Source organism: Syngnathus scovelli, chromosome 4 (genome assembly GCF_024217435.2).
Source record: "Syngnathus scovelli strain Florida chromosome 4, RoL_Ssco_1.2, whole genome shotgun sequence".
NCBI classification, from domain to species: Eukaryota; Metazoa; Chordata; class Actinopteri; order Syngnathiformes; family Syngnathidae; genus Syngnathus; species Syngnathus scovelli.
Window position 1 is genome coordinate 12,284,384 of NC_090850.1, and position 22,765 is coordinate 12,307,148.

At 39.4% G+C, this 22,765-nt stretch overlaps 1 protein-coding gene across 1 annotated transcript; it reads right to left on the reverse strand.

The window, feature by feature from the left end:
• Positions 1–749: 749 nt before the first annotated feature.
• Positions 750–20,847, reverse strand: tnfaip8l3 (tumor necrosis factor, alpha-induced protein 8-like 3). Its single transcript, XM_049717882.2, has 2 exons — positions 20,473–20,847; positions 750–2,305 (listed from the first exon to the last, which is right to left on the reverse strand). The coding sequence occupies exons 1-2, from the start codon at positions 20,516–20,518 to the stop codon at positions 1,743–1,745; spliced, it is 609 nt and encodes a 202-aa protein (XP_049573839.1). The 5' UTR covers positions 20,519–20,847; the 3' UTR covers positions 750–1,742.
• Positions 20,848–22,765: the final 1,918 nt, after the last annotated feature.

A 22,765-nucleotide genomic window follows, 5' to 3' on the forward strand; every position in this document is an offset into this window, starting at 1 on the left:
AGTTAAAGTAATCTTAAAATTCAGAGGGAAATAAAACAAGCAATTCAGATTTTATTTTTTTGATGAAGTGAATTGAGTGTGCCTGGATATTTGCCCATATCATTGCTTCTCAAACCTTTTAAACAAAAGGTTTAAACAACTGTGCCTGGATATTTGCCCATATCATTGCTTCTCAAATCTTTTAAACAAAAGGTTTAAACAAGTGTGCCTGTGAAAATTATTCAATTGTGTTGCATTAACTAAATACATGTCTGAATGTGAACTTAGCAAACCTAAACAGAACTGCGCTTAGGGATTTTTTTTGCATAGCACAAGAGAGAACCCAAGTTCCACATTTTGAGAATCATCGTTGTATTTCATAGTCAAAATCTGATTCACAGTTGAGGTGGACACATTTCAAGCAAAACTACAAAGAGTTTTTGAAAGTCTTTTTTTGTGTAGATGAAAAATAACCACAAGGCTAACTTTGATGGTTTTGTCTTTTAACATTTAAGAGTGAAAGGGCGGATGCTGACACGATGTCTGTAGGCCAGAGTACCGCAAGGCATCCTCTGAAGCAGAAATGTCTGCAAAGTCATGTCTCGCGTGCATCTTTGGGAAGCCCACAGGAAACCTGTGACCTCGTATGCAATTTGTGGTTTATTTTCCCCATTCAATCCATCCATATAACATATATATTTATATATATGAGCGCCAAGATGTGACAAGCTATCATTTTCTTCCAATTATTATCAGAAGGAACGACAAGATGACTTTGACAAGAAATCTTTACTAAAAGACAAGTGATACACTCTGGAGAAGTTTGACTTGTCATTGGTTTTATGTACAGATGATTCATGCCAAGTCCATAAGTATACATGCACACACGAACACACACGCGCACGCACACACACGCATACACACGCATACACATACACACGCACACACACACACATACACACACACACATTGATTACCGCAATCTTCCAAATGCAAATATACCTTAATGCATGTTTTTGGGCCATTGGTGCATTTATTTTTGCACACACAAAGGAATGTACATAAAAAAGCCGCTTAAGGATTTATTGGATAATTTTCCTATCCAGCTTTAGGTCCATTTACTAGGAAGACAATTCAGCACACTGGTGGAATGTACACAAATCATACTAGTTGGCCAAAAGCGGAACTAGGAGTGCTAAATAAGTCATTTTGTTCAACTAAATTTGTTGTTTAACTAGGGCGAGCTCGTCGTTCTGCCAGTATTAGTGAGGATAAAAATTCGACAGGTACATGGACCTCAAGCTGAATATCAAGGATATGAATTACTTGACCAATGATTTTCCATAGAGACCCCCCCACACACACTTTTTTCCCATCAAATATTTTTCTTAAGGAAAACACACACCAACCAATACATTTTAGTTGAAAACACATGTTGAATGATTATGGTAGGTTTCATTTTTACTTCTCATTGCATTTTAATGCACGTGAATTATATGTGGATTTTTTTTAGCCCACTGTAAATGATCAAACAGCTTCCCGTGAACACATACATGACGCACATTGTCCAAGTGTAGGCATGGAGACATACAGTCGCAATGACACACCACAGTGAGCCGCATCTGCAGGATGTTACAGCTGGCTCCATGGAAACGGATACAGGAAACAGGAAGTTGACCAAAAGAAAGGAGGAAGTGATGCAAGCAGTGGGAGGGTGAGCAGGAGGTGGTCAGGCGGTGAGATGGTGTGAGACAGGTGAAAGGTTAAAGCGTCCCCTCGTCCAGAAGTTTGTTGATGCCGTTGCAGATCTTCCTCAGAGACAGTCTGTACTCATCTCCGTCCCCGTAGAGCTCGGCCAGGAACTCGCCATGGGCGAAATGGTTGAAAACGTGGTCGATGCGAGCGTGAGAGCGAGCGGTTAGGTGCTGCTCGACCAGCGTGTGAAGCAGGTCCCGGCACTCCAGCAGGAGCTCGGACAGAATATTCCGGTCAAAGGTGTACTCCACCTCGTAGAAGGACACCGCCGTCATGGCCGCCTGGTTCATCTTCTTCTTGAATCGCTCCACCGTGTCCAGCTCGTCGGGGCTGAACTGGTGGTTGCGGTACAGGATGCCAATTTTCAGGGCGATCTTGATGACGTCCTTGATGATCTTGTGGGCCTCCTTCTTGCTCTTGGTGAATTCGCGACTAGTCTTGTAGAGCTCGTCTAGGATTTCGCTGCTGGTGTCGTCCGTTAGCATGTTGGCCACCACCATGGTCGCCATCTTGCTCAGGATCTTCTTCTGGGCCTGCAGAGCCAAGGAGCGCGAGTTGAAGCTCTCGTGGCCTTGGGGAGGGAGAGGGAAGAGTGAGAATTGAGAAGGGTGGGCTAAAAGTTCTTGTGTTTTACAGCCTGGCTGTTGATGCGGATTTCTTGAGCACCATTATGTCTTGTTTACATTTTGTCATCATCTGTGGCTAAAATAACAAGCTTATTTTGACAAAATAACAGGTAGAAAGGACATACTGAATATATGTTTTCAAAGGTGGTGAGGCAAAAATACTCAATAAGGGAAAAATGTCTTTCTTAAGCAGATATTTACACAAGTGCAGGAATAAGTCGAAGCGTAGTGTGGAGCTGAACAGATGTACTGGTGCACAAGTGTGGTGCAAGCACATTCTATAACAGGGCGGCGGCCTTCTTGCAGTTGGCAGCAATGCAGTGGGCTGACTGAGGGAGGAATGATTACTATCTACTGTAGAGAGCATCAAACAGCTGCAGACAGATAACAACGCCTCTGCACACTTTCTGTCCGCATGCTTCACAGCTGTGCACTATACTTAGCCAAACTTGTCAAGATCAGCAAAGTCTGACATCAAATTTGTGTGCATGTGCATGTGAGGAATTGTCTAATGAAAGCTTTATTTTATTTTAGGGCGGAGCAGATGTCACATTGTGAGAAAAGCAACAGTTGGTGAAGTGGTAGCATGGTAGAAACATCTTGGTCACAATGGAAAAAGATGGAGTAATGGCAACACTGTTTGGACAAAAGTATTGGGTCACATGGACAAGCAAGTTAATATATTTAGTTAATCTTATTGATCTCATTGGTCCTATCAGGATTGGAATGAAAACTAATTTGGAAGTCATCTGCATACAAATTTGCTGTTAACACTTCCAAGAGGAAGCATGTAGAGCGTGAAAAGGTTGGGCTTTAATCTTTTGATTTGATCCTTGAGGAATGCTACAGGAAAGGCGGACTCTGATTTACGATGGCCAACATCAACAAAAAAAGATGTATTTGATAGAAAATAGGATGTGAAAATACAAATAAAACTGTTAATCTGTAATGACATTTTTTCCAAACTGTGCTCTGGAACTGGAGTAGCATTTTAATGTTGGTCATTATGATGGTACATAGCGAGCTAAGTATTTTATTCAGTGGCACTTGGGAAAAGTTGGAGAAGCACGATCATTTGAACATGTGTCTGTGTGGGTGCATATACACAAGAGGCTCAAAGCTGTAGCAAAATTGGTGAAAGCTGGTTGGTGGCATTTCGTGAGTTAGTTTAAAGCAAAATGACATTTCATGAACATATAATTAGCCCAGCATGACATTTAGTAACAAAAAAAAAAAGCCAAACGACTGTCTGCAATCACTTCAAAATACAGATGATGGCATGTGCCCTCTTTCTGCTCTTTTAAATGGCATCATGGGAGGATGAGTGAGAACTCATAAGAGGCCCAACAGCAGGGGGTGGGGGTCTGTTTGTGGTTGACAAACACACAACAGACACAAAAAGAAACAAATAACAACATGCCGATTGTCATCCACTTGTCATTACAGTTCCACTGCAAATATGTGCAACACCAATATTAAAATCCAATTTTATTTTACTGTTTTGGGGGGGTGGGTGGATGAGAAATGATTGTCAGAAACCGGAATCTGGTAAACTCTTCAAAATTCCGCTGTAATGCCCATCAACCTTTGTTTGGATGTACCCCTAAGTTGGAAGCCCAGGGCCGACGTCCTCATGGCTTTCCTTGTTACGCCACTGGCCATGACTTACTATATAGCTTTATGCCCTCCCCCAAAAACTGTTAATAGTTTCATCCCAGCTGCATTAAGTTGTGCTTGGAAATACATTTAGATGTCACAATGTGGATGTCATGGTATACATTATAGTCAGGATGCAACAGTGTGGTTTTCATTACGCAGATCCGTGTTTCACATCAACAGGCTTTTTATCACTGTCATGTCCTGTTGCTTTGAAGCACATTTATTATTTTTTTGTTGTGAGCCGCTGATATTCCCAAGCAAACTGGAACAATCCGTGAAAGCACGATTGATGAAAGCAACAGCTTTGTAAACATAAAAGAATATGTGGACTGTCAACTTCAAAAATGAATTTGTGATAAGTGAAATATATTGGCAGGAGTTGGAAAAAAAAACATTCAAACACATGGAAAAATAAATTCTGTATTAAAATAGAAATACAGCAGTTTAAACCAGTACATGAATAGAAAAGTAAGTCTCTGTAAGTCTACTATCAACAACAAGTTATTGGTAAGATCATTTTAGAGGTAGAGAGCTCATTGTAATATATTTTTAATCGCTCTGTAGAATAAATGGCAATAAATAACACGTAATAAGTGCTTTCACTGGAGAGCTGCTGAATGACGCTCAGGCATTTACCATAGCCATAGACTGGCTAATGGTTAGCCAGTTAAACAGCCAGTTTGACTTGTGGTCAATCTAATTGGCTGACGCCACATCACTCACCAGGCATAGACCTACTTTTCAAAGCCACACACACTCATAGTCACAGAGGTAGTGTGGACCATGATAACTGATAGGATAATCTTCAATATTTGATCAAATATTTGATATCAGTAGCCCTAATTGAGATGAAACACAATATTGTACGCACTTGCAGTTGGCTTTACTTCTCTCTATTTACAGCTTTCATCCAATGTGTCATCATTCATTTAGGTTGGAAAAAGCACCCAGCCTATTTTGACCAAGTAAGGAGTAGAAAGCACAGTTCTGTTTACTAATGTAGGGATTAAAAAAACATCACCATTGTAAAGTTATTCCTGTAAAGCTAATAGGTGCCAATCAACTCAAGAGCTCTCTACAGAGGACCGTCCAACCATAGAAGCCACGTGTCCACCAAAGGGGTTACATAATAGTGTTTTGGAAGTTCATTTCAGACATTAGGATTAGGAAGGTGCCCATGGCTTTGCTGGCATTGGCTGTTGACTAGACAGTCCCTCTTTGTCCCGCCTGATGTTTTTGGAGGGCTGAGTAAACACTTTCTGCTGCATTACATCAAAATATACATACAGTGTGGAACATGGAGAGCAGCCAAAGCTGCCCTGCAAAAAAAATCTATGGCACCATCTCCAGAGTACATCTGGATTTAGTTATTAACTTTTAGTCTGGCAAATATTAGTTTTCGGAAATACATGTACAGGAAGGTCTAAAACCACTTAATCAACAGTGAAGAATTTAACAAGACATGCTCTATCTGAACGCATCCTTAGTCAGCAGATCACGTCTGCTAAACTGATGCGACAGATGTGTGGAATGTGACCAAATTGAATGTCATATCAGAAGCGACCGCAGATGGGAAACAATATTTTGTGGGAATTACATATTTCAATTGTTCAAACCATAAAGAAACCACAAACTATGATGCTAAACACTGACACTTACATTATCTTTAACAATAAATGGCTCACAGATGATTTGATTTAGAAAAATGCAGCAGTATGTACTTTCCATGCACATGCGCCAAAGACTGTAACTTTTACTAACAACCCAAGCTAAATTTAGCTCTTCTGTGACATACAAAAATGTTAGTCTCTTAATGGAGATGTATTAATCCCACATACTTCCTTGACCCTGATTACAAATATGATGTAGAGAACAAAACCGTGAATGAGCTTGTTTTTCAGTGAATAGCAAAATGTAAGCAAATATAATAATAATAATGACCCACTACATTGAATTCAATTATTTTAGGGGGGGGAAAATGGCTAAATGAATTCTCCAAATATTGAAGGACTTCCCTACAGCACGTCAGAATGATTTTTCTGTGATTCTCCACAGCTCCACCCCCCAAAAAATCCTGTCTGGATCAGATATCACCCACTCATACATGCGTGTGTTGCTCATGACAACACGCAGATGTTCAGCATCCGATGACACCAGGTGACACGCCGCAGGTGCATGTGTTGTTTTGCTGCAGGGCACAAAAAAAAAAAACGTAGCGACCATGATCACATGCGTGCGTGTCGTGCACACACAACGACACGCGATCTATTTGCCTCAGCAAGAGGAGATTATATGTCCCGCCTGTAAATGTTTTTAGTGCAAACAGGAAAAGAGCTGAGATGCTAAAGGGTAGGGGTGTTGTCGGCAAGTGATGACAGGAGCATGTCGAAAATATATGTTCTATTTATCTACATATTGCAGTCAATATTCCTCAGACGTGAATGGTCCATTAAGGCTTCCTTGAATCTTTTGAAATGTCACAGTAATGAGAATTTTTCACATTTGCCGTTATTGCTTCTTGGTGCTTTGGGAGCCAGTCAAATATAAAGTTCAAGTGGTTTGAATGAAACACAAGGCACCACGTTATATCATATCTTGTAACCTAAAGTGATTCGTTCTTTTTTCAGTTCATATGACTTCAACCAGTAGGTGTCAGTAATTCGCATTGAAGCTGGTGCCACCACGCCGTAAATCAAAACGAAGAAGAAAATGACGTAACTTCCGGTTCACGAACGAGTCGTGAATTTCTTTTCCCGTTCCCCAACTGAACGGAGCTGTGAGTGAACGAGTCAGTGAGTGAGTGATTTGTATTTCCAGTTCATCGCGTGAACGGATCAGTGAGGAAACGAATCCTGACTTTCCCGTTCGCGAACGAGTTCATGGGTGAACTGCCTTCCCGTGCATCAACGGTTCAGTCAGGGAATGTTTTGCGTCTCCCTCCTGGCGTGAACTATGTAAGCCAGAATGTCGATTTACGATTTGCCAAGGAAAGGAAGAAACACTCGATTTGCCAAGGAAAGGAAGAACCACTCACTGAAACACCACTTCTGTTAAAAGCACGTTTTCTCCAAGCTAACGGCTAACTTTATTGCATGAAGGGATGCGCCGTTATGCAACAACGGGGACATTATGCTTCTCTTTGGGTAATCTTGATTTTATAACACGTGTAGTAGTTTTTAAATAACGTGTATGCACGTTCATGTACTAGTTTAAATATTGTTATCCAATATATCTACTGCAATTTCACATTAAATTGCTGGTTTGAAATTTACTTTTATTATTATTATTTTCAAATAAACATTTATGTTAAAACTTGTCTAGTGTTTTATTCCTTGCTTTTTATTCGCCAATTAAAACATAAAAATCAGACATTTGGTTAACTGCTTTATATGACAATATGTGTAGGTACACCTCATGGACACTTCAATAGGTAAACGAAGTAAAAAAAAAAAAAGAATAATTGCACAATAAGAGCACATTTATACACATTGTCACATCTGGGATCGAACCAAGTTCTTACTGGGCAAGAGCCGGTGTCATTTTCCAGTCGGCTACTTCGACCTGGAAACTTGCCGTCGCCTCCACTGTTTTGTAGTAGTGATGTGCATTCCAGTTCTTAAGTGAACTGAATCTTTAGAATCGGTTCACTCAAAAGATTTGTTCAAAAGAATCGTTCACTACACTTTCTTATTTATTAATTATTTTTTAATCACAGGCCACTTTATTAGGGAAAAAGCTTAAGTGAAAGGTGCCACACCCGCCCTCACCCCCACCTCCTGTTTGATCTGTGACGTCACTCGGACACTCCATTAGGTACACCGCCATTTTCAAGTGTACTTAATAACAGGCCACTTTATTAGGGAAATATCATGGTCAAAGGTCACAGGTGTCAAGCGCTAGTCCTCGGGGCCGCATTCCAACATGTTTTCCAAGATTCCCTCGTTAAGTGCACCTGCGTGAAATGTTTTAGCTCCTGCAGAACCTGAAGATAGCTAAAACTTTTCACGCAGGTGCACTTAACGAGGGAATCACACGGACACTCCATTAGGTACACCGCCATTTTCAAGTATACCTAATAACAGGCCACTTTATTAGGGAAATATCATGGTCAAAGGTCACAGGTGTCAAGCTCTAGTCCTCGGGGCCGCATTCCAACACGTTTTCCAAGATTCCCTCGTTAAGTGCACCTGCGTGAAAAGTTTTAGCTCCTGCAGAACCTGAAAATAGCTAAAACTTTTCACGCAGGTGCACTTAACGAGGGAATCACACGGACACTCCATTAGGTACACCGCCATTTTCAAGTGTACCTAATAACAGGCCACTTTATTAGGGAAATATCATGGTCACAGGTGCACCAAGTTTTAAGATCAATGTTTATTCGAAAATAATAATAATAACATTAAAAGTAACATTCAAACCAGCAATCTAATGTGAAATTGCAGTAGATATATTTGATAACAATGTATCCCCACCAGTTAACATGAGCGGGTCAGATCAACGCTGTTGTTGGCTATATTAAACATTATCTGACACAAAGGCGATGTATCACGATAGCTCAACGGTTTAGGCTCCACCTAGTAAACATTTCTTACTTCTTTGCGTCACGGGTTCAAATCCCGTTGATGACTTTTCTATTTTTTTTTTTTTGTGTTTGCTATTGTTTGCAGCCAATCAGAAATGCAAACGAGACGTTTCGTTCAGTGTTTTTATTTAGAATTTGAACAGTTTTGAAATCAAGGAATTTCCAAGTGGCTGTGACGAATCTGCAGTCACGAAACACAAAACTGCACAACAACACAATAACAGTCGTAACTCGAGACGGGGAGCAAGATAACATGGGAGCAACTTGATATGTAACACCGACATTTGTTATTTTGGGGGACACCAACGCATATAACAACGTAAAACACATATTGTCATGTAAAGCAGTTAACCAAATGTCTGATTTTTATGTTTTAATTGGCGAATATAAAAACAAGGAATAAAACACCAGACACGTTTTAACATAAATGTTTGTTTAAAAATAATAATATAGTAAATTTCCAACCAGCAATTTAATGTGAAATTGCAGTAGATATATCGGATAACAATATTTAGGCGTATATATGCATACACATTATTTAAAAACTACTACACGTGTTATAAAACCAAGATTACCCAAAGAGAAGCATAATCTCCCCGTTGTTGCATAACGGCGCATCCCTTCATGCAATAAAGTTAGCAGTTAGCTTGAAGAAAACGTGCTTAAAAGAAGTGGTGGAACAGGAAAAGCAATTCACGACTCGTTCGTGAACGGGAAGTGACGTCATTTTCTTCTTCGTTTTGATTTACGGCGTGGTGGCACCAGCTTCAATGTGCATTACCGACACCTACTGGTTCAAAGTCATATGAACTGAAAAAAGAACGAATCACTTTAGGAAGTGATTCGTTCATTCTCGTTCACTGAAAAGATTCGTTCGTTTGAACGAATCGTTCACTCACGAGCCGACATTAGTTAAATTCTGAAAAAAATCATAGCTATAAATTACCCACACTTGGTGAGATCCATATTCTGCAAGCAAAAAAAAAAACAAAACAAAAAAAAAATAAAAATAAGTAAATAATGGTAAATTTGCTGTTGTTTATCCCAACCTTGGGTAAACGTAACCTAATCTGTTTAGGAAAATAACACGGTATTTGAAGGTAAAACATTATTCAGACTCTAATGATGTATATTTGTGAAGTGTCTCACTGTGGCTCTCAGACTGCTACCATTCAGCGGGAGTTGGAGTTGAGTTATCTTTGTAAAGACCGAATAGTTGACACAGCTCTCGCATTGGAGCTAATGTAATTTAGTTGGCCTAATGCTACTGCATGTGATTGAAGACAGATTCATTGCTGCAAATGTGTCAGTTTATGTCTGCTCGCACCGTGGGGAGAAAATGTCTTGATATGCTCCTAGTTGATAAGTGTGTCATCCCCAGGGACAAATACAACCACAGCAACCTTGCATCAATACAAACAAAATGTCAGAGGAAATTCACTTCAATGGAGCAAGCCTGACAGTTTGCCTTTCATACTTTTTTTTTTTTTTTGGCCTTATCTTTGCGATCATTTTTTGACACATTTCTCTAGGCTGCAACTGGAAAATAACATTTTAATGACCTTCTTGGTTAATGAGCCTTCGCGGACAGAACACGTCTGAGTATGGTACACCACAGCTTGACTGATGAAATTGAAGTAATTTTGACTAAATGCAGAAGTGAGGATTTCTTTTTTTTCCATTCAAAGGCTCTCCTCCTCTCAGTCTGTCCTGCAAAGATTCCATCTGCCTATTTTTAAATGCCACTGTCATATAATGACTCAAACACACCAGCCCTGCACGCCACGTGTAAATATGAAGAAGAAAAAAGTAGGCGATTGAGAAAGATATGGTCGCCATACAGAGGGCCATAAGTAAGATGTCTTGTTCGTGGTCACGCCATGTTGAATCTTTCCCAAGGCTTTCTGGTCTGAAGGAGGTCACTCACCTCACCATTAACAACTATTCAAGATGTAGCAGGGCAATCAGAGCTGCAGGGTTAATGAATAATTCCCTTTTAATCCTTCTAATGGATTTCATCAGCATGAGTTGAAAGTCCTTTTTCTTTTTAGTGGATTTGGATTATTTACTGTGACTGAAAGTGGAACATGCACAAAAGGCTGTGAAAGGAGATGGTGTACATTTTCGTGGATTGCTGAGGAAACATTTAACAAGACAAATGAATGTTGGGCTTTGTGATAACACTTTCTGACTTTTTTTTTTTATGGATGTGGCTCAGCTCAAACAGCCAACTGATAATGTACACTTAATATTTTTTCCTTTATTCTCTGAGCTATGCCTGGGACCTCCAGTGTGTGAAAATGTTGTCTCATTATGGCTCGTGCATTAATAAAGGATTACTTTATCTTTTACATTCCATTTTGTAGCCATACACAATCCGTACCTTGAGGCTGTATTACCTTTGATTTGCCTCTATTTGCATACACAGTTTATAGTACAGTAAAAGTACCCATCTTAAACTCACAGAAAAACAAATTAAAAGCCCTTTTAAATCACACGCGACCAAAAAGGCCTTTAGGCTTATTTAATGTTTCGTCCCTCATCTGCGTGTCTCCCTTCGAATGACAATCTCCCTGCAGAGTTGAGGTCAAAACAGGAAGTGGCAAGAGATGTGACTGAGTGATACACTGTTTGCTTGATTGCTTGTCACGAGGAAAGTGGAAGAAAGTGACATTGGCGACCTCTACCTCGGCTCCCATCATCACTTTGGCTATCCCTACGAAGGACCACAACTAATCCGGTCCTCTGAGGATAACAAGTGCTACTCAAGACATCCTCTCTGATCAGATGGCAGATCTTGTGGGATCGCTGTCCTTTGACCTCTATCTGCTTGAACATTAATGCTCCAACCAGCTGCGAACTGCTATTGTTTAGTTTGCACAGAGCCAGTCCCACTCAGCCAGTTCGTCGGGCATGGGAACTGGCTGCCGGCTTTTTCTCCTTCCTTCCCTCTACTGTGGGAGCTTTTCTCTACCACTCTGCTCTGCCAAAGCCACATCACTAGCACATAGCAATATATGGGGTTGATATACAGGAAACAGTTTGCATATAAACAGTAAAAGTGGATTGTTTGGCACGCTAAAAAATACAGTCAAACCCCTCGCTAAAGGGCACATTTTTATTCGAGCATTCGTTTATTTCTTTTGTCAGACTACATTATCTTATTTGGTTGAACGTTATGGTGTCTAAATGCACAGTAATGAATTATCTTTTTTTTATTATGCTCTTTGCATGTGTTGCTTTTACGTGTGTTGCTGTTTGAAGGTTTTTCATGACAGGAACATCTAATTGTAACTTTTGCTAATCTAGTAATTTGCATGATATGGTCGCATTGCGCCTGGAGACTAATTAGACTGATGTTTGAAGTATACAATGGTTGATTTGATTTTGTTGTGTGCTGTTTGTATGTATTGATGTTTCATGTTTGTTAAAGCAGCAGGTCTTAATTTACCGTAACATCTAGTATGCTAATTTCCGTTAGACCATCAATGGGTGTTGATGAAATAAAATCCCATTTTGCCTCACGCCCCTAATCAGGAGATATTGAGGGCACAAGGGGGTTCATGCATCTCCCACACCTAGGGATAATTAAACAAGATGAAGATTTAAATGGAAAGGAGCCGAGTTTTTCTTCTCTCAGTTGTATTGTTAGGGAAGTCAACATCATCAAGCGACATTAAATTTCGATGTGCTTGCGTGTTTTAACATGTGAGGGTTTTTTTTTTCATTTATTTCCATATTTCACCCATGTGTCACCCCTTTTTTGTCGTGCGTCATTTTCTGTTCATGCAGTATTTCTGTTAAGGTTCATTTCTTTTGTTCATCTGCCAGTTGAATAAAATCAGTGGCTTGTGGTAAATTCAAATTGTGTTCAGATCTGTATTTACTTATTTTTTAATTTCCCAAGCAATGACCATCCATAATAAATAGTTATAGTGTTGGTGTTTTACTGGGAATAACAAATAAACATACTTTCCCTCTTATTCGGCAAGTGTGTGAGTCTGAGTGTTTTTTTTCCACAAAGTTAGGTAACACAATAATCTTCAATTTCATGACAGAGAATATGTTTTCATAAATTTCAATAAAGTTCATGAATGTCTTTTAATAGGTTTAAATGTGTTTAAAGTGGGTGCGGTAAATTATACAAGTATAAGGTATGTAAAATTAATTGTGGCATCTTACTTATCACGGGTTGGTTTGAAACATATCCCAAATAATAAAGATGATGCAAAACAAGAACAGCAGAACACAGAGGACCTATAAAAAAAAAACTGAAAACTGTCTATTGTCTTTTAACTAAGTGTAGATTATATACTATGACTCCTCCTCCTCCTGCAACTACTGCTACTACTAACAGGACCAAGAGGATTTACTGATGGTGCAAATGCCGGTAGTGTTTATTTTGCAGGTCGGTGCAAATATTGTTTTGCCAATGTCGTTTCCATGGAAACAAAAAAAAAAAAAAAAACCCCTCAAAAGTCCAGTTTAATGTGTAATAAATCACTAGTGTTTTGGTGCCATCCTGGACTAATTCTTATGTTGACCACGTTGAGTTCAAACCATTACAAATTATGTTACTGTGACTAATTTGTCTCCTTTAATGAAATGAAAGGGCCTTATTTTTTAATTTTTTCAGTTTTTTTATTTTGTCTGAAATTATTCTATTATAACCAAAAGCACAAGAATAGCTTCAGTAGTTGTGGCATAGTTCTTGACACATGCTCAAGATTTGAGTCAGAAATCCAATGACTATTACTGAACAAAACGTGCTCTTTGATCACCAAGCACTCCAAACATCACTGGACAGAATAGCAACATTTTATGAGTTCCGATTAATAGGGAATCTGCGTAATGACCATGTAAAGGCTTTGTCATTGTTTTTATTTTGTCTCAATGCCAACACAATATCTAATATTGGTGCTCTTTCTTAAATTCCTCGGAAGAAATCAAAGCTTTCTGGAGAGAAAAAAAGAAAATTTTGTGTGAAGTCATATAAATACAACATGTACCGTACATTTTCATTCACTCGAGGAGGGAAGAAAAAATGTGCATGTGTGTGTAAGTGTGTGTTTGTGTGTGTGTGTGTGTGTGTGTGTGTGTGTGTGTGTGTGTGTGTGCGCATGTGTGGAGGAGGGGTGAACATTTGCGCATGTGGAAAAATAAAAATCTGCAGTTATGTCACATAATCTGAGAACGAGTGACAAAGATATACAAATCTGGAGGAGGTGGGTAGAGAGTGGTAGAAGAAAAATGACTAGCTCTGTAACACCTGTCAAAGTGCCTTTGCATCAGATCTACTTTCCCACTCACTCGAAACATCTCTTCTCCTCTAGCATCATTGCCTCTGCCTATTTTACTTTGCCAGTCTCCTCCACTCTGACTGAATTTCACCGAGCTGAACGTCAAGGAAGTAAATGTTTTCCGGCCCTGGTTGAGTAGCTCCTGTCATTGGTCCTCGCCAAGTCTCAGCATGGCGTAGCATTGCTTTCAAAGAGACCCACACGGCATTGCAAAGGCTTCAACTCAACACACACTACTCACAGGCACAATCATCCAGGCAATGCCAACCTTCCCCATTACGCTGGCCCCCTGCCTTGTTTACTAGTTAACCCATTTGGACTCAGTGTATGTCCAAGTGGGCCTGTGGGAAGCTCCAAAAGGACCAAGATCAAAATGCAAAGACTACTGGTTCATTCTTGGACAAGGGAAACTATTTAAAAAAAAACAAAAAAAACAATTCTGATTATATTGTCTGTCTATATGTTTTGATGCACCGTTTGTTTTCAAATAGTTATGCATGCAGTATGTATGTATTAGAATGGAACATTCATCTTTTCTCAGCTTTAGTTGAAAATGGAATTTACTGTCACGGGCAATTAAATCTGCCCCTGGGCTAAATCTGATGTCATGCTGTCACTTTGTGGCTTCTACATTACAATTAGTAACCACCGTCAGGCACATCTGCGTTGCTCCCTTGTTAAATCAGTGAAGTTGTATTTCTCCATTCAACAGCCATGAAGAAATAACCTGAGTTGTTATGGAACGATCAAGATAGCAGTGGTGCATAATCAGCGGAACAAGGATCGTTTAGCATCAGCAGAACTCATCAAATGGTATGTGGGTACCTGCTTCACAAAATGACATCACATTCCAAAAAGAAAATATGAACAGAATATAATTTAGAACTGAACCTTATTTTTGGTGGAAAAAATACTTCAAACATTGCTCACATCAATAACCACCGTCAAGGGAGATGTCAACTAATCCTGCTAGCCCTCATCTTATAGCAAATATCAAAGGAACGATATATGTGGGTTTTTATTTTCGGCTAGCTTTTTGTGCCGTATTCTTTCAATTATTGCAAAAGAAGGATCACCCACAACAAGGGATGTGAAGAAAACAATGGTGGAGGAAAGGCCAGAGGAGCTTGGGTATCAACTTTCCATGTCACCTCAATTAAAAAGTTGCTCCTGCTTTGATTGTCATGATTAAATTGGATATGTGTTTCACTTTGGCCTTGAGGGCCTGATAGTGTTGAGTGTAAAGCCCAAGCGCTGCTCTCCTCATGGCTGTGGGCCCGAGCACCACCGCTAACTAATGACAAGGAAATAACTGTGGTTCACGTCCTCTCACAAACACACATTTGAAGAGTTGTCTCAGCCTCAGAGGGAATACATTTCTCCTGGAAAACTAACCCTCAACACTGACAGCGTAAATCCAACCCCTCCACATGTGTTCACTTTAATCCAAGACTATAAGGAAAAAACTGTCACATTTGAGCCTCCCTTTCCTTATTTCTATTAAAATGTTGTAAACCACAAATATTACTGGTTGCCTTGTGCTTCCCACAATCTTTATTGGATAGCAAGAGGAGAAATTATCTGTAATTTAGAAAGGAACACTTTACAATGAAGCAATTGCATAACGGGTTAATGATGATGTAATAAACAATTCCCAAACGTGTGTGCTCATTATTTGGCAAGTTCAGCTACTAACTGCCTCAATTTACTTGCTAACTGAATATGTTTGTTACTGCGTTGGTGAAATTTGTAAGATAAGTTAAGCTAAGCTTGTGAGCCTTCACTGAAGTGTAATGAGCGGCTTCTATTTATAATTTAGAAAGTGGTAAGGCTAGGCAGTGAATCAAACTCATCTTTGTCTCGACGTTGTCGTTATGGTTTCCCTCAGAGGGCCATTGCAACTGTGAAGCCATATAAATCATAATATCACATATGGCAAAATGATGGAGAAATATTTTTGAAATGTGAAACAACTATTTTTTCATTTATTTTAAAAAGGGAGATTGGTAACACAAGAAATGATCAATGTCTTAAATGTATTATGTGACAACTTACAATTTTAGTATTTTATCTATGAACATAACGGCCCGGATCCAGCCCCTGGGCCTTGGCAAACCCTCTCGATGTTATCTTCAGACTAATATTTTTATAATTATGCTTATATGTGTTTTACAGTAAACTTTAACTTCTAGTAGCAGGAAGAGCGTGACGTCTTTTTTTTGAAGGCAAAGAACTGGGGGGAAAAGCATTTTCTTTTGTTTGTGTTAATGCGAATGGTAACACAAAACATGAGGTTCCTCTGAATTCTCAGGGCTGTGAAAATGATTTCGAATTAAAATATTTAAGGTTACAAGAGTTCATACTCTTTCCTTTGGTTAAACAACCACAAGATATAAACAAACACAATTTATGAACTTATGGCTGAAATGTGCTTCATCTTGGTTGTTATTGTTGTTGCTGAACACTGGGAATAATAACATTATATGAGGTAATAATTCCAAGGTAATGTCTCCATATTTTCCTACTCACACTTCATAACAATGAGAACAATTGGTTCTGCTGTGCCAGAGTTAGGTGTGAGTAGGAAAAAAAATGTGGCGTTGCCTTCCATGCCACCTCCTTTGTTATATTTGTTATTCACCACAATTATGATCTACTTTGAGTCACCCAGTCCAAAACCAGAACTGGCTGGACATCGTTCCAATAGTCACATACACAAATTTGCTTTGTGTCGCCAATCAAACCACAGATCTCTGTGAGGCCCTGTCAAAATATCTCTGTGGTTCAAGTCCACGTTGCAGAGACCAAATTCCTCTCTGAATGGCCCATAGAAAATTGTGAAACATGTCACATGATGCATACAACACCTGGAAGTCTTAAGGCTGCTCTTTGCAACGACAGGGTGGAAAAATAAATCTCCTGAGTTGCCTTTTCCACTTTCAGCTTTTTTTTTTTTTTTTTTTTACAGTTTGTGTTAGAATTTTCCAGAATCAGCTCGTGGAGTCTGGGTGTGTGTTGTGTGCAGGGGTGCAATGAGCACTCCCCATCTGCAGATTAGATTAAAGCACTGGGGGATGCATGCGAGCCCAGCACACTGTATTTTATGGAAAGGCTTTTGAGCATTTGAGTCCTTCAACTTGATATCCAGTGTCAGTATGCCCTTTGTCCTCACCGGTAAGACAATTTAGCTCAGTAGTAAAATGATTAAGGCACTGCGAGTGCCTTAAGTGCCTTACAATTGCATTGTCATCAAACAAGCTTAGGTTTGTTTATAATACAACCCAAAAGAAACCGACCTCATGCTGGCATACTCTACACTATACTACAAAACAAGACACGACGCAATGCGACACGACACTTAACTATACTATACTAACACCACACTACAATACAACACCAAACTGTTCTCAAACAAGTTCAAATGCAATGTCGAAGTCGACAAAAATGCGTGGAAATAACATCAGCAGATGGCAGATTGATTTCTGGTTGAATGATTCATCAGGATTATGTTGCCAAAATAGGCTGTGAGCTGACTCACAGTTCACCAGCATAATGGCAAAGTCTCGAAAAGAATCATTTTCACCACCAAGGAAGAATATTGTGAGGAAAAGTGTAACAGGTGGTTAGAAAATTACGCACTGAGTTAGTGTAGTAACAATACACCCATGTTAGATTTATACCTGCAGGATACATTACTGTAGACAATACACATAAATTAAATTACATAATGTGACAACATTATAGTTTCTCCTTAGAGGGGGATCTCAACCTCAATTTTTACTTTGTAATATGTTCTGTGCAGCCCACGTTTCTCTTGCTTATGGTGGCTTGAATCAACATAGCTCCAAGCACTCTTAAACGGGCTGTTTGAGCAAATTGGTTTGTGATGTCACCAATTCAGCCTTTTTCAGTTTGTGACATCACTGACTCCGCCCTCACCATTTCCAGAGGATGGCTGTTGTCGTTGTTGCAAAGCCAATTTCAGGACTACTTTAAGATATAAACTGACTTTAACCATCAGACTGGTTTGTTGATGATTGCTGGTCCCAGGATGAAATCTGTCTGGCTCTAGGGGTGACGCCAGCATATTTGTCAATAAATGCTTGATAATATTGGTTTTCTATCAGCAACTCATTCACAAAAAGTTTTGTCCACAATGGCCAGAAATGGAAAAGTCTCACGAAAGTAAATATTTTTTTTTTTTACCACCGACAGTCATCAAGTTAATTGTACTCTTGTATGGCAATAAAATGTCAAATGTCAAATATTAACCTTCCCAAACTTAACATGTGCCAAAAGAGACAGTGTTTTCTACTGACAGTAAGTGGCACTCTGCTTTTGTTTTCGCAACAGGCTGTGTGACCTGCTTAGATCAAACATCTTCGCTGATGCATGTAAGCGGTCACTGAAAATAACCTGGAGGCAAGTTTCATCATTAAATATGATTACTAACAACAATCATACGTTGCTCAAGCCAGAAAGGTCACCTGAAATAAAACACATCAATATTTACTCTTTTGACACTTTGCTCCAGCATATTCAATAGGCGCTATATTTAGTACACATCTCTCATCTGAATAAAAATACTCGTTTTTGTATTTCCATAGTAGTTTATCTTGACTTCATTAAAACCCACAATGCAAGAATGTTGACCTTTATGAGGCACTCATGCTACTTTTTCTTTCCCTTGACAGTAGACGGAATGGTAAAAAATGTGGAACAGCCACAAAGTAGGATACATTTAAGTATGAGTCAGACTATTGGTTCAAGACATTTCATTTTCCTTTGCTCTCACAACAGAGGCCAGACAGGAAAGTCCGCTAGACTTTAATTTATCTGCTTTCCCAAAGAGTTTTACAGTTTGGGACAAAACAGAAGATAAAATAGATAGTCTCAGACCATGGCTGCATATGAAAGTGGGGTTTCAAACCTGGACGTTGCCATGCCACATTTATGTTGCCACCTGGCTCACATCTCAGTGTTCCGCTACCTTCGCCAGGGGATCAAAAGACAGACGGACAATGTGCCAGATGGACAAACAGATGGTGGAGTTCAACATAGCATAATCAACATACAAAGTTTGAAAAAAAAAAAAAAAAAGCCCACAGAATTTGGGGTAACATTAATGAAACAGTGAAAAAGAATTCCAGACAGCAATTCTACGGTTCCTGGAGATGATCAACTTGTGAAACCACAACAATTCTTTGCTAGGGAAAGCCATTTGAGCATTTATTGAAACTGTTGGCGAACGTCTGCAACCTTGAACACTCGTGTAAAACTAATCAAGTATTTATGCTAGACGCATCAGAGAGAAGCATTCAGGGATGCTGCACCCTCCCTTGCTCCAGTCTGATGCGTTGCTGACCAAACACGTGTTGGAGCTTGCCAGTAACTGGTGGCGACTGAGCCGCCTTTCACTAGCAGCCGCACTCTCTGTCAGTCGTCAGTTATCATTACCTCGTAGCAGCATGGACAGATCCACACACCAACCGCAAATATTTTTTGGGGAGCTGATGTAATGACAAATGGCACCCAATCGACAACAATAAAACAAATCCAAATAATATATAAAAAAAAACATCATTTAATTATGATGTATAAAGGAGGATCAATGTATTCTATGTTCAGATATACAGATAGGCTTTTTCCAAGGACGGTACCGATTATTAGTGATCAAGGAGGCTGGTAATCGATATTTGGAGCCGAGATATATGTACTGGCATCAGGATATAAAAAATACAAACTCCATCTCTTAATGTTGTCGAAATGTCTTTAAGCATGTTTATTCAATACAATTTCAGATTTTTTTTAATCTCACCAATACATTTATTTCATCCCAAGGATAATCAGCATGTCTCAAAAGGTTAAAATAAAAAAAAAATAGATGACACCCCAATAGGTTTAGAAAGTAAATAAACTTTTCCAAATTTCAAAATTACTGAAATTCAAAATGTTCACTTATCTATTTGTATTCATTAATTACCTCTAATAATAATTTTAGAGTACACATTGGAGTTACTTCTAATGTTAAATGGAAAGCACCCATTAAACTTCTTCTAATATTAAAGAGTATCCATTAAAGTTATTTCTCATACTGTATTAAGTCAAGCGTACCCATTTGTTACTTCTAATGTTGATGTGGAATCAGAATTAATTAGAGTTACTTCTAATATTATATTTCACAATTGCTGTTAGAGTTATTATGTCAAGAGTACCCATTAGAGTTACTACTTAAGTTAAATAAACAGTACTCAACAGAGTACTTTAATTACTAAATTTAGAATTCTCATGTGTTACGTACGTCTAATATCAAATCTAGAACAGTTATTAGTTAGGTACATTTTAAAATCTATAATACCCATTACAGTAACTTTTAATTAATGTCTAACATCTGAATAGTAATTCTTAGCCAGAGTGTGAGAGTAAGATTTTGAATAAGGGAACATCTGTGATACATGAAATGACTTAAAGTCGACACCTCCTGAATATGTGCAATACAAGACATGAAATGTAATGAAGAGTATGACCTGTTGAATTCCATTATGAAGTGAAATGAAGGCGAGTTGCGTACCTGGCAAGAAGTCCCCATCACTCTGATCTCCAGAGTCAGAGTCCATGTTCTGCTGCAGGACGCAAGGAGATTGCAGAATTTCTGATTCCTCTTCTGTCAGACTCTCTTCTCTCCCCCTCTCCTCTTCTGATTTCTTCTCTTCACGCAAAAAAAAGGGGGAAAAAAAAGGAAACCACAATTTATTTTCTTCCCACTGAGCTTCCCTTCTCCACCCAGTCCTTGGATCACTGCAGCAGTGGGAGGAATGCTATAGGGATCATTTGCTGAGCTGTCCTTTTCCTTTCTTTTTTTTCCCTCTACTTGTGCTCCCTTCTCCTGACTCCTTCACTTTCCTCCTTTCTTCTCCTTCTCATCTACTTTTCTGATGCCCCTTCCCCTCCCACCGCCTTGGTCCGCCCCCTCTTTTTCTCGTCCCTCCTGTTCCTCCTCCTCCTCTCATCCGGTGCTGTCCACTCCAACTCTTTCTCGACCTCTTTCTGTATGCAGCCTGTTCCTCCCGCTCTCTTTCTCTCTTCCTCCTCTCTCGCTCTCTCTCTCTGGGCGAGAGCGCTGGCTGTGTTTTTAGCAGAGCAGTGGGAGAGACTCATTCAAGGCAATTTAAAATTCATCCCAACAGTATGAATCCCATGACCTCTTGTTACTGGCTCTCATAAAATGAGCCCCAAACTATCCATGGTGGTCACATGACACAAGGTCAGTTGCTGTTTAACCATAGGCAGTAAATGTTCCTTGCACATAATCTCCAGGTCCGATCTAGGCCACTTTGGGGTTGTAAATAAACTCCAAGCAGTGTTATGGAAACATGGTGTTGGTCAGGGAACCGAAACTGATCTATTTATCGTGGCTGTTTTTAATGTTGGCCCTGATGGTGTTGTAAACACTACTTTGTGGTTGAGTGTCCTTGAATGAACTATTAATGATAATTTCACCCCTGAAATGTGTTTACGCGAACATTTGTGCTTTGTACTTTCCCTATTTTCTTTTCTTAGCATGACAAAAATAATTAATCGTTTTTTTTATTTTGCATTATATCATTATGGCTTGTTTCATTAAAAACAGCAGGTAAAAAGATCAACAGTGTCTGGAAATTTAAAACAGATTGTTGGGAAAATCGTTGGAACCCTTCCATTAATGAGTGGAAAAAAAAAAACTGTGGTCACTGAAATAACTTGAATTTGACAAAAGTAATGACACATAATCAACCAATGAAAGTCAGACATTGTTTTTGAATTGCGATTAAACAGAATTGTATTAAACTTATGACATGGGCCAGGACAAAAATGATGGCACTCCCCAAAAAGATAATGCACGTGTTCAACCAAGGTATTTTTCTTCAACTCACCGGCTGAACAACTCACCAGTTTTCTGAAGCTGAGCCGTGATTGGTTGTGACCTGAGACCTGTCAACTGAGATGTCATTTTCAGTCGACAGCAAGTGGCAATATGGCCGCCCCCTGAGATGGATAAAAAGGGTTAATTTTCATATTCCACAAACATAATATGAAGAATGCCGTGTTTAGACTAGTGGGGGCACATACATGTTATTGTAAAAAAAAGGGCTTGACTTACCTTTTAGAGAGACCCACAAAGGGCATTATATTTGAAGCACAGCTACAGATATTGTTTTTTTTTTTTTGCTCTCACATGGCCTACTTTTGAAACCTAAACAGTTTGCTGTGCAGGATGTCTCACCACCCACCATCCATCTCTTACTGCATACCACTTCATCTTGGAAGCAATCCATATAAAGTTATTCCTCTCATGTTAGATGTGGAGTAGTGCAGTGTGTACTCGTCATTGTTTGACTTGACTGTGTTCCATTGTGCGGAAATGACTCAATGCACAATTGTCTTTTGTCTGTGGTCGGTCTTCTTCTGTCTTGTGTTCCCGTACGGATTCCAGCGTGCGGGGGCAGGTGCACGTGCAGTTGGTGGCCTGACAACAGTTGCAGGCCAAAGTGGCCCCCAGGTGTGGACTTGATGGATGCGCAGCAGGAACATAGGCCACCAGATGCCATTTGCTGGCCTCGGGCTCACTTAGAGCTTCAATATTAACCCGCATTTGATATCCAGCTTTAGCTCCATGTGCTTCTATGCTCTTTGACTGTACAAGTACAATGACAAGGGTGCATTAGGTGCACTACTAACAAAATGTTTCCCACAATTTTTCCATTCCAGAACTTGGGTAAGACAACATACCAATTAGTAAAGGTTAGTAGTGAACCAAAACTTTGCACTGGTGACAGGCATGCTACTAGTCCTAAACAGCAACCAGAAAGGTCACCTGAAATAAA